Source organism: Euphorbia lathyris, chromosome 7, assembly GCF_963576675.1.
Source record: "Euphorbia lathyris chromosome 7, ddEupLath1.1, whole genome shotgun sequence".
NCBI classification, from domain to species: domain Eukaryota; kingdom Viridiplantae; phylum Streptophyta; class Magnoliopsida; order Malpighiales; family Euphorbiaceae; genus Euphorbia; species Euphorbia lathyris.
In genome coordinates, this window is record NC_088916.1 from 61,487,620 (window position 1) to 61,502,814 (window position 15,195).

Genomic DNA, 15,195 nt, shown 5'->3' on the forward strand with positions numbered 1-15,195 from the left:
ATTAGGCGTAGAATAACTTAGTTAGAATTAGTATAACTTAGCTAGGAGTAGCGTAATTCAACCTAGGAGTAGATTAACTTAAACAAACAAACTCAAAACCCACAAAGCCTAGATAACACCTGAGACCAAGTAGTTCGATACTTGTGGTAAATAAGTCCTGTGGATTCGATACCTAGACTTTCCAGATTTATTACTTGATAACGACGGGGTACACTTATCCCTTAGTGAGTCTCCTTTACGGGAGGCGCATCAAGTTTTTGGCGCCATTGCCGGGGATTTATTTATTCTGCAATATCGAACCAAATGTCGATTTGTTAGTTTAGGCATTCATTGTGAATACCCTTGTTTATATCATTTATATCGTTTATACCTGTTTATACATATACTTGTTTATATACAATTCGTTTGTAAATATTCTTTGTCTATATCGTTCATACTTATACTTGTTCATGCAAATACTTGGTTATTCGTTTATACCTCAGTATATATGACCTTTCTATACTTGTTTATATCTACCGTGTTTTCTCATAACATGCGTAGTTGTTCATACCTATTCTTTTTTTTTATAACTTTCATACCTATTCTTATTTATACTTGTTTATACAAACGTATATTTATACTTGTTAAAATCATCTATACTTGTCTGTCTGTGCTTGTTCATACCTTTTATACTTGTTCATTCTTATATTTATATTTGTTCATATTCTGATTCATACTTATACATACTTGCTTATCTCTACTAGTTTGTACCATGTACACCAATCTATATCTGTCAATATAAACCAATAAGAATACTTGTATAAAACTATGCGACCTTGTATGATGTGTATACTTTTCTCTCATAGGAAAAATTTCTGCTTTCATTTATTTCTTGTATTTATTTCTTCTCAGCATATGCCTACAAGATCGGCGAGAATACCGTGTGTCCCTCTTAACCCTGAACTTGAACGTACTCTTCGCAGGAGCAAACAGATTGGAAAACTGAAGCAAGACAAGATCATCGAGCCTATCAAAATGACTGACAATAAACGGAACACCAAGAGCCGGGGACGGAGGCCCAATTCCAAGCCATCAACACCATGATGGCAGAAATGAGAGACTTTAACCTTCGGACCTTCAACACTGTTCAACAAATGGACCAACGGTTCACTAACTTCGAGCAGAACATGGACCGGAGGCTCACAAGCCTTGAATATGTAGCGGCAGACTACTGTGAGCGCTACAACATGCCGTGGCCACCCCCCCCGGCCGATCAGTAAGTTGTCTTCTCCACCCTAACTTTTTGCACTTGTACTTTATGGTTTGTGATGCAATGTTGGAACTTATTGCACATTTTTAGTGTGAGGAGGAGGGGTAGACAAACTTACAAAAATTGTATAATTTTTAAATTTTTGTTGCGTCGTGTCTAGTTTAGTTTTGCGTTTTTTGCGTTTTATTTATGTTTTGCATGTTTAGGACCTAAAACCGTGAACCTCCTTCGAATCTAAACTTCGTTATTTGTCCTTGAGGGCTGAGAACCGAATCTAAGATTGCATGACAACTAGTTTAGGTGTAGGACACAATCCTTGTATCTGTAAAAGCATGAGCTAAAGTTTGCATTTAGACCCTACTTTTGAAGAAATGCTAAAATCATTACTTAGGTAGATAACTTAAGAATTGAAGGCATGTGATGTTAAACTTGAGTTTGGGGAGAACTAGTAAACACAAAATTGAAACCCAAAGAATTGTGAGTTGAATTTGAGCCTAAGAGCGAACATCAAAAAGCTCTTTTTCTTGACATTTTTTGTGTGAATGCTTTGACTTGTGGAAAGATTACAGATTTTGCACCTAATACTAAGTTGAACCTACATGCAATGACTTGAGATGGTAGACGATGAAATCAGCCTCATTAGAATTAACCCTTTTCTTTACCTTATTTTCTCTTTTTCATCCACTCTAGGAAGCCCCTTTGAGCCTATATTTTTTGTAGTTTGTAGATTTTTCTTTCGTTCTAACCCAATTTTTGCAAACCATCACTTGGTTTGTTACTTAACCCAGTTTTTGCAAAGCTCACATTGAGCCTTTGTTTTCTTCTAGCGCTTTATCTTTGTTTATGGCATTATAGTAGCAAGCCAAAAGGCTAAGAAGTGATTGAGCAATACTATCCAAAAAGAAAAAAAAAGAGAAGAGAAAAAGAAAAAGAAAAGAAAAACATAAAAGGAAAAGAAAAGAGACGAACAAAAAGGGAAAACTTCATCCCCCAGTTCCTAAAATCAAAACGTCTCAAAAAAAAATATAATAAATAGAAAGCTCAGTCACTTCATATTTGCTATAGCCATTTTAACTTTGTTTTTCTAGCGCTAGAACTATTAACCCTTGTTGTACCTTTAACCCTCTAACCACATTACAACCCCAATTCGAGGCTGTTTTTGATATCATCGGAGTCATATATCATAGTAGAGGAACTCGGATGAACGTGCAAAGTCAACGTAATCCTAAGCAAGAACATAAGCCGAGAGTAAACACTTTAGCCACCAAAATTGTGTGAAATGAGTGAACTACCTATGGTGAGGTGTTTTACTTAGCGATCCCCTTAAGCTCGTTTAATTGAACATGTGTCTTTTTTCTTAAAACATATGGCCTATGATAATTAAAATGCGGCTTTTGGATATCGTGTCTCTACTTTGTATTTCCGAATGCATGTAATTACAGATGCTCGAAATTGTGTCAAGCACCTAGTCAAACTGGGAGGTTTTCTAGCTTGCTTGTGATTACGGGTTTAGTTTCTTAGTTTACTTGGGGACAAGTAAAGTTTTAAGTGCGAGGAGGTTTGATAGGGGTCAAAAACCCCTATCTTTGGGTACGGTTTTAGGACGGTTTTTAGTATTATTTCATGAATAAGCGAGCAATTCTCGCATTTATATGCCTTTGTGTGAGTTAGTTAGGAATTGGAAATGTTTTATTAACTTTTTGTTGTTTAGGCTCGTTTTCTGATCATTTTAGGCAAATAAGGCCAAAATGGCATGTATGTTATAATTCCGTTATCTTTTATAGCTAATTGATCCGCCAAAAGTCGCACCAAACGGAGCATTTGCTTAAAATGAGCGATTGGCGGGTCAATTTAGCCTCGAGACTAATGTTATTTGGAGTTTTCGTGCATGCGCAGGGGAAATTTGGGCAAAAATTACATCGTGGAACATCGAGCGACTGTGCGGAAGCGTGCAGGGCAAAACGGCTCGTCGAACTGGCTTTTTTAGGCCAGCTCGCCGAGCTACAACTATAAATAGAACTTTTCCATTGTAAATTAGAGATCTTTCATTATTGTAATTTACTTTAGCTTTCCCCTTGAACTTCCTCTCCATCTCCTCCATCTTCTTCAACCTCCATTGAAGCTCCTTCAAAGCTGTTCTCCGAGGAATATTCAAGGTCCGTCCTTAAGACCTAGGAAGCCGACTGCAGAGTAGACAGGTTCCCTGAAAGAGATTTTCGTATCTCCTTTTATCTTTCCTTGTTTGTACTCTTTGATACAGTCTATGAATCCTAGGCTAATTGTATCCTGTGACATTGTTCTTCGCCTTTAATAATATTTTAGCTCTTGTTTTGTTCTATGATTATTTGTTTAATCTTTGTCTTACGCTTTATTCAATTGGTTTAACTCATTCAAAAGCCCCCAAAATCGAGTAGGCACATATTGTGAGCTGAATCTGACCTAGTCAGAGCCTAGGAGATTGACGACCTCTTAGTTGATTAAGCCCAAATTGCTGAGCCTTAGACCTAGTTTCGGCCTTACAAGGGAATCACGCACTAGGAACTTCAGGAGGGTAAGTAGGGTTAATCGCCTTGAATACAAGTGATTTAGATTAGGTTTTTAATCAATAGACCTAATAACCTAACTTCATTATTATCGTTCATACCATGTTCCTTCGGGTAATTGTATTAGTGAAAGATCACCTAGGAGTAGTATACTTAATTAGGAGTAGTTTAACTTAATTAGGCGTAGAATAACTTAGTTAGAATTAGTATAACTTAGCTAGGAGTAGCGTAATTCAACCTAGGAGTAGATTAACTTAAACAAACAAACTCAAAACCCACAAAGCCTAGATAACACCTGAGACCAAGTAGTTCGATACTTGTGGTAAATAAGTCCTGTGGATTCGATACCTGGACTTTCCAGATTTATTACTTGATAACGACGGGGTACACTTATCCCTTAGCGAGTCTCCTTTACAGGAGGCGCATCAACTGCTCAAGCCTATATCTTCTATTCAAGCATCCAATCCGCCTAATGCTATTGATGAAGAGTACATCACTTTTGAAGATTCTTATCCTATTATACCTCAAACACCTCCATCACAAAATGAATTACATATGCATGCATCCCCTACAAAACCTATTTCTTACACTGAACCATTGCGAGTCTCATCTCCTCCCCTTAGAAAATCATATCGAACTCACTATGCTCCCTCATGGTTGAAAGACTATGATACTACTCATATTTCTAACTTAGTCCATACCTATATCAATACAAATTTCTCTTGTTTCATGTCTGATATCACTCAAGTTAGTGATCCTCTTTATTTCAAGGAAGCTATAAAACATCAACATTGGATTTATGCAATGAATGTTGAGCTTGCAGCATTAGAACGCAATGAAACATGGGAAGTTGTTGAGTTACCTGCTCACAAGACAGCTATTGGATGCAAGTGGTTGTTCAAAACTAAGTACCTACCAGATGGGAGGATTGAACGATACAAAGCAAAGTTGGTGGTTCTGGGTTGCAAACAGCAGTATGGAGTAGATTATGCAGAGACCTTTGCTCCTGTAGCAAAAATGACAACTGTTAGGGCCTTGTTAGCTGTTGCTGCCATTGGCAACTGGCATACTATTCAGATGGACGTAACAAATGCCTTCCTATATGGTGATCTACTTGAAAATGTCTATATGCAACTTCCACAAGGGTATGATCATTTTGGCTGTAGAATTGGCTCTCAAACACCGCTCACAAGAACTTCAAAACGTAAAGGATCTCTGGATTGTAAACTGAAGAAGTCCTTATATGGACTCAAACAAGCTCCAAGGTAGTGGTTCTTCAAGCTATCTACCACCCTTCTCTCTCTGGGATACAATCAATCCAAATCTGATTACAATTTGTTCATTAAACAATCTGTTGATAGTATTACCATCATTCTAATTTATGTTTATGATCTCATTATCACAGAAAACTACATGAATTCAATCCACCACTTAAAATCTATGTTATCTCAAGTCTTCCACATGAAAGATCTTGGTGCATTGAGATATTTCCTTGGACTTGAAATAGATAGGTCGGCTGTAGGTTTCTTTGTCTCTCAAAAGAAATACACTCAAGACATATTGAAGGAGCATGGTGTGTTGCATTCCAAACCTTTGAAATTTCCCATGGAATGCAATGTAAAATTTTCTCCTGACAAAGGTGAACCCTTGTCTGATCCTAGCATTTATCAAAGACTTATTGGCAAATTGATCTATTTGACCATCACAAGACCAGAGATTGCCTTTCTAGTTCAAATATTAACTCAGTTTCTTCATCAGCCCACTTCCATTCATATGCAAGCAGCAAAAAAAATCTTGAGATATTTGTCTAGCACCATTGCTGAGGGCATACTTTTCACTACTCGGTTGTCTGTTCAACTCACCACCTACAGTGATAGTGACTGGGCCAGTTGTCCTATGACTCGCCGATCTACAACTGAATACTGCATCTTCTTTGGTGAATCTCTCATATCCTGGAAAGCAAAGAAGCCGTCTATGGTAGCTCATTCTTCCACTGAAGCAGAATACAGAGCAATGGCTCTTACAACCTGTGAAATTACTTGGCTAACTGATCTTCTAAAAGACTTGGGCATTAAAAATCTTCCTCCCACTGTTCTTAAGTGTGACAATCAAGCTGCCATCTCCATTGCAGTGAATCATGTGCTTCATGAGCCCACTAAACATATCGAGATAGACTGTCACTATGTTAAAGACTAAGTGAATGCATGGATCGATCAAGCCTATTCATGTTTCCTCAGCTGATCAAGTGGTTGATGTTTTCACAAAGGTTCTCTCTGTTAAAGATCATCAGCGCCATTCTTCCAAGCTTGGTACTCCAGTTCCGCCTTCGTTACCAGCTTGAAAGGGAGTATTGAAGTTATTTGCGTGTTCAAAGAGTTTTGTGGTTCTATTTATTGGTTCTGTTTTGTTTATGGACTGAAGCTGCAATTTTACTTTTATGTCGTGATGTTATTTTGTCTCTAGGACACCTATTGTCCTTTGGGGTAATTTTTCCTTTTTTGTCTGTTGTGTTGTTTTGCCTTTTTATGGCTCTGTTCTTCTCAGTTTTTGGTATGATGAATAAAGGAGAAATTTCTGCAAATCATTCTCTGTAATCCTTTATTGCTAATTTGAGTCATTCTAGTTTTCAGAACGTGCTAGGAAAATTAATTCCCAATTTATTTGGACAGTTAAAGTGATGAAAAATGTGCACAAAAACTTGATTTCTAAACGAAACGATTTGCTGAGGATGAAAGGATTGAAAAGCCCTTCTTGGGTTCGTAGTGCCACTATAGAAGCTTTACTAGAACGATAATGGCTACCAAAAATAAAATACAAAATTGACACAATGATTTTGAGGAAAAATCAATTTTATTGATAAGGAATGGTTTAATTACAAGAAATTGATGAAATATGAGCAATTACAATCCAAATTATGTATATCACAAAAATAGCTAGATCAATTGTATATGTTGACTATAAGATAAAAATATTAACAATACAACAATTGGAATGTAGAAATGAAATAACGGAATTGAAATGATGCAAATAGAATCAAAAGCAATTTGAAAAGACAAACTTTTGGCCAATAAATGGCTATCTTCGACAAATTCTTGAGTTCAAGTTGGCCTTGCTTTCATGAGTGTGGGAGCGTCTTAAATGAACAATCGTTGATATGAATACCTTGAATATGAAAGCTTAATATTGATTTGACGGTGAAGAAAACAGATGCTTGGGGAATTTGAGGTTTAGAATCGGGATTGTCATTTTTGAATTGGATATCAAGTATGAGAACCTAAATGATGTTGAATAAAGTAAGAGGGATGACTCTAGATTCAATTAACTTGGTGTCACAAAAACTAAATATAAACATATTTTTTTAAGCTGAAACAGAAAATCAAGAGACAAAAACGTGTATACAAAGAGTTTTTGTACATAGAATTGAGCGAAATGAAACCTAAAATGTAATTCAGGATGTTAGGAACAAGAATAAAGCAAATTTTAGGATTAAAACTGGACTTGAAAGGATCGAAATAAGTTTACGAAGATGGCTGGACAGAATGTGTAAAAGAATAACAAAAAGCAGAAGTTATGAACTTTGGTCAATGAAAACTCTAAGACGGGACTTGGAATAGACGAACTAAAGAAAGAATGCTAAGAATTACTCACTTAGAATTGCGGAAACTCGAAAATCAAAGAAAAAAATCAAAGGAAAAGACTCAAGAAGTTAGAAAATAAAAGATTGTATTTGATGTTTGATGTTTTGGAATTGAGGGTGAACTCATCACCTTAAGCTGATTCAATTGGATATAGTGGGTTATTGTAGCCTAATGAATAATTGAATTCGAATATTTTGGTTAGCAGAAAATTCCATCAAGCAAAAGAATTATCATCAAAATGAATTTGTGTCTAATTCTTATATATAATTGAAGGGGTTATGCTATGCTTACTTTGTTTTTGACAAAGTAAGCCTTACTTTGTTTTTTCCACCATTGGATGGTGATGAACTTTGACAAAGTAAGCTCATCCAATGGTAGAAAAAACAAAGTAATGTCTACTTTATAAAAAACAAAGTAAACATAGAAGACACATAATTGAAGTTCTTTTAATGCAAAAGCTAAATGTATATATATAACATATTAAATTGATATAACTCTTGTGCAACATTAGAAAAGTATTGATTGTAATAGTTTATAACATAATAAATTGATATTGTTTCCATTTCAACATAGATTATAATTATTTTGTATTGTAGATATAATGTTGAATTTTAATTATAGTTTAATTTAATATTTAGTTTTTCATTATATTCTAATATATTTTTTTAATTAATTTTATATTTTATTATTATTATTTTAAAAAATTTCATTTAAAAATATAAAAATATATATATTAAAATTATTAAAAATTATAAATCATTAACTTTTATAAAAATAAATAAATCATTCACCTTTAATTAAAATTCTACAAAAAAAAATCAACTTTTATTTTTAAAATTAATTTAATCTTATCAATAATATATATATATATTTATTAATGTAAGCGTATTGTGCACAATTTTTTTTTTGAAAAAATATATATATTAATTTTTAAATATACATAATATAAAATATATAATAGCAAAAATACTTAGTCTAATTATTCAAAACCATTGGTAAAAATAACTAGATCATTATTACAAAAATAAGTAAATATAAAAAATGAAATTCAACTTTGGTCAAATTAGAAAAACAAATATAGAATGAAACATCAAAATTATTTGTGAAGTCTACAGAAAGGTCTAAATAATAATAAAAAAATTAACAATAAAGAAAAATAAATACAGTTACTTTTAAAATTTTACCATATTAATCCCATCAATTTGAAAACAATTTTTACTTTTAAATAAATGATTTGTCATAATTTGTCATACTAAATAGAGAAATTTTTTTTTATATAATGTTGGGTTCACACAGAATCTTGGGTTGGACTCTTCCTTCTCTGCGGAGCTCTGGGGTATTCTCTCTGGTATCAAGCTTGCTAAAAGCCTGGGCATTAAGAAGCTGTCTGTGGAGTCGGACAATATGGAGGCCATCAAAATGATTACTGAGAATCATGTTATTGGTCTTAATAGCCACAACCTTATCAATGCTATTAAGAGGCTTTGCTCTTCCTTTGAGATCTTAAAGTTCAGTCACATTTTCAGAAAGCAGAACCGTGTTGCGGATCGCTTGGCTGCGGCTGGCCATGAGGGGATGTTAGGTGTTACTACCCTTTCTGATCCCGCTACCTTTCTCTCTTCTCTTCTTTTAGAAGATAAGGTTGGGGTTAGCTTCCCTAAGCTAATCCCAGGTTAATTGTTCTTTGTTTTGTTTTTTCCTTTCCTATTCTTAAAAAAAAAAAAAAAATTAAACTATTGTAAACTACTTTAAAAAAATTAAGTAAATAATTATATTATTTATAATGAAAACACTATTCTATTAGTATTTTTTAATGCATAAATTTACAAAGTTTATCATCTATGAACGAAATATTGTTCGAATCATTATGTTTCGTTTTTTTAATAAAATAAAATATTAAATATTTATTACTTTACTTTATAATCTAATTAATAAAAAATATCATTTTTAATACAATCGTTATACATACATTAAATTTATCATTAACTATTCAAACCAAAAATTATACAAAGTTATTTTTTAAAATAATCTTTTTTTTTATGTAAATTTAAATTATTTTAAAATTATTATCAATATATACAAATGATAAATAATTAAAAACTATTAAAATGTTGGGAGTCTCAACCTTCTCTTCACCTCATGAGTTCCTGTTTTCTCTCCTTTTAGATGATGTTGTGGGGGTTAACTTTTCTAGACTAATCCGTGGTTAGTTTTTTGGACTGCTTTTTGTTTGTTTTTTTTTCTTTCTCTTTCCTACAAAAAAAAAACTATTAAAATGTTAATTTTTTATGTAAAAATTTAATCGATCCGCATGATATGCGGAAATAATTATAGTCTATATACAATATAAATGGTAAATATCAAATAAAACCCCTGTAGTTTTACTTTTCAGATAAAGGATTGTGATTTTTTTTTTTTTCAAAGTAAGGACTGATATCTTCAACTTTAACAAAATACAGACTTTTTCGATTGATACTATTAAAATCACACTTGACGACTTCAAAAATGACATATTTTAAGAATTACTAATATTCTAAGCAACTTAAATTCTTCAACTTTTTTATTTTGAGATTATTTAGATGATGTTTGGTAAAGAGAGAGAAAGTTAATGTTTAGAGAGAGAAAGTTTCAAAAAAGATGATTTTCGAAAATCGAAAATGTAGTTTCATAGCAAATATGACATTGAACAACTTTAATTCTTAAAAATTTCCATTTTCAGGCTGTTAAAGATGGGTTTAATAACATTAATTCAAAAGGTCCTTGTTTTATTAAAAGTACGAAATCTCAATTCTCGTTTTAACAAAAAGTAAATTATAATCTTTTATCTAAAAATTAATGAACCACATGAGTTTTATTTGCCATTTAATCTAATATAAAATAATAACGATTAAAATGTGTCATTTTAATTTAAAGATGGTGTCCAACACTAAACCGCGTCGTTTGAGGTGAAGATACAAAAGTTCCCAGTTCCCGCAGAGCGACACTCTCTCCCAAATGCTTCGGTCCTCATGATCTCGCTAATGGATACCAGTTTCGGAGCTGATTGCAGTCACCGCCTTCTTGAGGTATAGGTTATGGTGTTTTAGCTGCTTGCTTTCTCTTTTTTAATCTATTTACATGGATTTCGTATTCATTATCTTTCTCATAGAAGAGCGCGAATTTTCTTTTATGGTTATCTATTTGATTTAAATTTCAATTTTCCTAAATTTCGAACCCTAACTTCCTATTTCCTTTTTCTATTCTTTTTGGCAATTTTTTTTTTATGCTTTCGGTTTTCTGGATATGCGTTTAAGAGGGTGTGTGCGCGCGTTATTGTATTTTGTTAATTTGATCTTTGAAGAAAATGTGGAAATTTATACTCAAATTTGAAATTGTTAGGGTAGATATATTCCATATAATGGCAAACTTCCTTATTGTGGAAACGTAATTCAGCTTTCTCGCTTTCAATCAATTGAGGATGGCGATCAGTCATCCATATTAGCCAATGGTGTAAGAAAGGGTTTTACTTTTGGCCCTAATGTTTTTACTATAATAGCAACTACCTCCTGATCATCCATGAGGATATTGTAAAATTTCATAATAGATTGTAACTGTTTTTTTCTCCTTAACTCTGTTTTTTTTTTTTCTCCAGCCTTAGCGCCTCTGGATGACAGAGTCGGGTACTGTCAGCCAGGCGCGCGCCTCGGCTTCGTTAGGTCTTTTTAGGGTTTTTTTAAATTCTTTATATCAGCCATGGATTAAAAATAAGATGAATGGCGAGATTAGTTTAAAAAATAAAAGAAAAGGGCAGAAACAAAGTGCTTATCAAACTAGAGGAGTAGGAAAAAATGTTGCAAATGCATCTAGTTCAAGCCTTAGGCCTAAGGCTAAGGTGAAAGATAAGGGTAAAATGCCCTTTATAGATGATGAACCCGACTTTGTAGATGATGAGTACCTTGATGAGGAAGGTGACAATGATGATGAGATTGAGAACCTTATTCAAGAAGCATATGATGATGGAAGTGATGATGATGATGATGGTTCCGATGAAGATTAGGAAGGAAAACTAGGAAGTTAAAGCTTAGTTGTTTTCTATTGTCAAGAAGACTATTAGTGTTATTAATTATTTGAAGTTGAACTTTGGTCTTTAGTTTTAACTTTTAAGTCGATATTATGAGTTTATGATTATGCCTTAGTAGTTAACTAGAACTTAACTCATGCATTTTATTCATTGTTGGTATTTGACTATTTGTGATTATTTGTGACTAGTATTATGAATTTATGATTTTTTTTATGCGTCTCGTGTCGCTCGGGCGCACGCCTTTAGTTGCGCCTTGTGCCAAGGCTCCAGGACCCCCTTGCACCTTAAATAACTATGGATAGTTGATAATTGTGTAGTCTATTTTATTGCAAAAAAGCTATCTGTTTGCTGGATTACTTGTATTTTCTATGTTGGTCATATGATACGCAATTCGATCCACAAAAGGAGAATGAAGTTGGCATGTAAGCTTGAAATAAATTCTTGCAAGTGTAACTTCACATTTATTTCTTTCTTTCTTTCCCTTTTTAACTATAATACTGTTCTATTCTTAGCAAAATGGTTATGGAGGACTTTGTCAACTGTTATATGAATGTACCTGTGAAAGAGATGTGGGAAACGGAAACGAAACGTTTCCGGGCATGTTTCCGTAATTAACAAAAGATTGAAACATGTTTCTAAAAGAAGAAAACGTTTCATTGCCTAAACTCAAACAATTCTTACCTATTGCGATTCAGACTTGAGAAAACTGAAATCGGTTCATAATCGATTCACTGAATGTTTAATTGATTTCAAAAGTCACAAATCTAAATCTATTTAAATAGCTTACCACACTTAATTTCTCCAATTACTAAATCTTATTGAGATTGAAATCTATTGTCAGACTTGAGAACTTGAGAAAAAACACAGGTATTCATCGATTCATCGTAGCTCTCTGTTTGTTTTATAGAAATTCCGATTTCTTCTTCTTCGTTGAGTCTGGGTTCTTCGTTCTTTTCTCCTTTTTTTCTTCTTCTTGCTGGTTTCCTTTCTCTGTTTTTTTGTTTCTTCTTTCTCGAGTGTATGTGGTAGATGCTTTATGCTGCCTTATGTTGTTGAGGAATGTTACTCTTTATTTGTTTTTATTTAAGGACCTTGCATGATTAACATATGTCAAACCTTTTATCTTCATTGTAAAAAAAAATTGTATTCATATAAAAAGCTATACTTATGGAATTATGAATTCACCATTTTTATTGTTTTATCAATAATTATTTTATGTATTTATTATATTTTTTAATATTTACACGTTCCCCCACGTTTCCGTTTCCTATGTTTTTTAAAATTTCGGTTTCCTCGTTTCGGTTTCTGTGCGTCATAGGTTTCGGTCCAAATTTAGTCCAAGGTTATGATTTCATGTGCTCGCTGTATTGCAATTTCATCACGTACACTTTTCTTCGTAGTGCATTGCTTTCTAGTGAACAGAAAAAATTTATGCTTGTTTTGAATGAAGTATCTGTAACTTAAACTTTAGTATATAATGTGGATGGAACCTGTTATTTGCGATGAAAGACTTTGAGACAAAATAAACACTTGTTCCAATGCAGATTCTGTAGTGTACATTGATTTAATTTTATCATTTCCCATTGGCCTGATAGTCATTGTTCAATAACTGGTTATCACTCATTCTATGAGCATTGAAACTCTTCTTTTATCAACAGAAAAGCTTCAAATGATCTTGCTGAGCTGATAATCAAATAAGTGATTATTATCTCGTCTAGATGGATAGTGAATCTGGTAATTTTTCTAAGCAAGAACGTTCAAGAACAAGGTGGACAGCATCCCTGGATAAGATATTTGCAGACTTGGTGGTGAATCAGATTCAGCTTGGAAACAGACCGAACAATGTTTTTGACAAGAAAACTTGGAATCACATACGTGATGAGTTCAACAGGCAGACGGATCTCAATTTCAATAACAATCAATTGAGGAAGCACCTAGATGTATTGCGGACGCGCTTTTACAATTTGAAGACAGCTTTTGTTCAAAATGAGTTTACTATGGAGGACTCCTGCTGTATTGGATTTGATTTATGGGAAGACCTTGGGGTTTGTATTTGTCCTTTTTCTTTTTTCTCATACATTACCATTTTATTTGCTTGTTGACCATCATATCACTATCCTGATTTCCTCCATTTACAGCCACAGGTTAGGCAGGAACCAGTTAAAGTGAAGGACTGCCCTATATACGAGCAACTATGCACAATATTTACAGATACATCAGCTGATGGAAAGTATGCCCAATCGAGTCACTTTGAAGGATTGGAGAAAACAGCGGTAAACGAATCCGCAGGCTTAACTTCACATCCTGTTGGTGCATCCGCTCATTCCGAAAATCCATCATCATCAAGGCCAGTGCAAGGAAACTCCTTATTGCCGGATCAGATAGCGAAGGATATAGCAGAGAGAAAAAGGAAACGTTCTATAGAGAGACAATCTTCTTTGGAGCAGAACAAGAAGGATGAAGAAATAAATGAAGCAATGGCTGAATCCTTGATGGAGATGATAGCTGCTTCAAGGTGGATTAAAGTTGCAGCAAAACAAAATGATGAAAGATTTAGTATAACTAATTGCATTAAAGCACTAGATGATATAGGAGAAATTGATCAGCAGTTCTACTTTGCAGCTTTGGACCTTTTCGAGGACCCGAATTTACGGGAAACATTTCTTTCTTTGAGAGGTAATCAGATAAAATTGACTTGGTTACAGGGGAAGTTGGCTAAATCCACCATTTTCCTTTAGGCCATCATGGAAGAAGGTTTCCTTTTCCCCAGTGTAAAGATTATACCTTAGATGCTACAGATTAACCTGGTTTTAGTTAGCAATTCATTTTATGGTATTTTGTTGCTGAAATTAACCTAGTTTTAGTTTGATATTTCGTGATTCTTTTTTTCTTTCATTCCTTCACTTCCTAATTCTACTTTGATCGTCGCCTTTTGCAGCATAAGTGCGTAATACATTCTAGCACTAGCGGAAGATTGAGAATTTTTTTTTTTATCATACTTTTAGAGGGCGAGCCTTGGCGCAACGGTAAACGTTGTTGTCGTGTGACCAAGAGGTCACGAGTTCGAGTCTTAAGAGCGGTCTCTTGCCAAATTGGCAGGGGAAGGTTTGCCCCAGTACACTCTTGTGGTGGGACCCCTCCCTGGATCCTCACTCAGTGGGGATGCGTAGTGCGATTGGGCCGCTCTTTTTTTATACTCCTAGAGTAAGATACATGATCAATCAACAAAGGATACTTACCATATAAATATATGATATCAATTGATTGGTTAGATGTATTTATATGATATCAATTGATTGGTTAGATGTATTGCTTTTGGAGTGGAGCAGAATTTCTCCATAGGAGAAGTTGGTAATTGGCAATTGTAAATATAAGTTGATATGGATTTGCATCCAATATCTGTGTTTTTCATATGGATTTGCATCCAATATCTGTGTTTTTCATATATGATTGATTCATTTTTACAAGTTTTATCAATCTGCATATAATGTCTTTTCATGTCCTATTGATTCATCTTCATAAGTTTTATCATTGATTCTAACATATCTCCATCTCTTAAACACATTTTACAAATGTTTGATTTATTTTTATTTAAAGGAAAATAATTAAATAATGGCTTAATATATCATTTGCCCTCTGAACTTGTTCAAAATGGTTGATTGGTCCTCTAAACTTTCAAAGTGTCTCGATAGGCCTCTGAACTTG

General features: G+C 33.7%; 1 protein-coding gene across 2 annotated transcripts; it reads left to right on the forward strand.

Annotated features, from left to right (window-relative positions):
* The first annotated feature begins 10,356 nt into the window (after positions 1 to 10,356).
* Positions 10,357 to 14,380, forward strand: LOC136201275 (L10-interacting MYB domain-containing protein-like). Of its 2 annotated transcripts, none has more exons than XM_065991899.1 (3): positions 10,357 to 10,495; positions 13,149 to 13,535; positions 13,629 to 14,380. In XM_065991899.1, exons 2-3 carry the CDS (start codon positions 13,209 to 13,211, stop codon positions 14,226 to 14,228), a joined length of 927 nt encoding a protein of 308 aa, XP_065847971.1. In that variant the 5' UTR covers positions 10,357 to 10,495; positions 13,149 to 13,208; the 3' UTR covers positions 14,229 to 14,380. The 2 variants fall into 2 exon arrangements, with proteins under 2 accessions (XP_065847971.1, XP_065847972.1); XM_065991900.1 differs by having other exon boundaries at positions 13,154 to 13,535.
* The last annotated feature ends 815 nt before the right edge of the window (positions 14,381 to 15,195 follow it).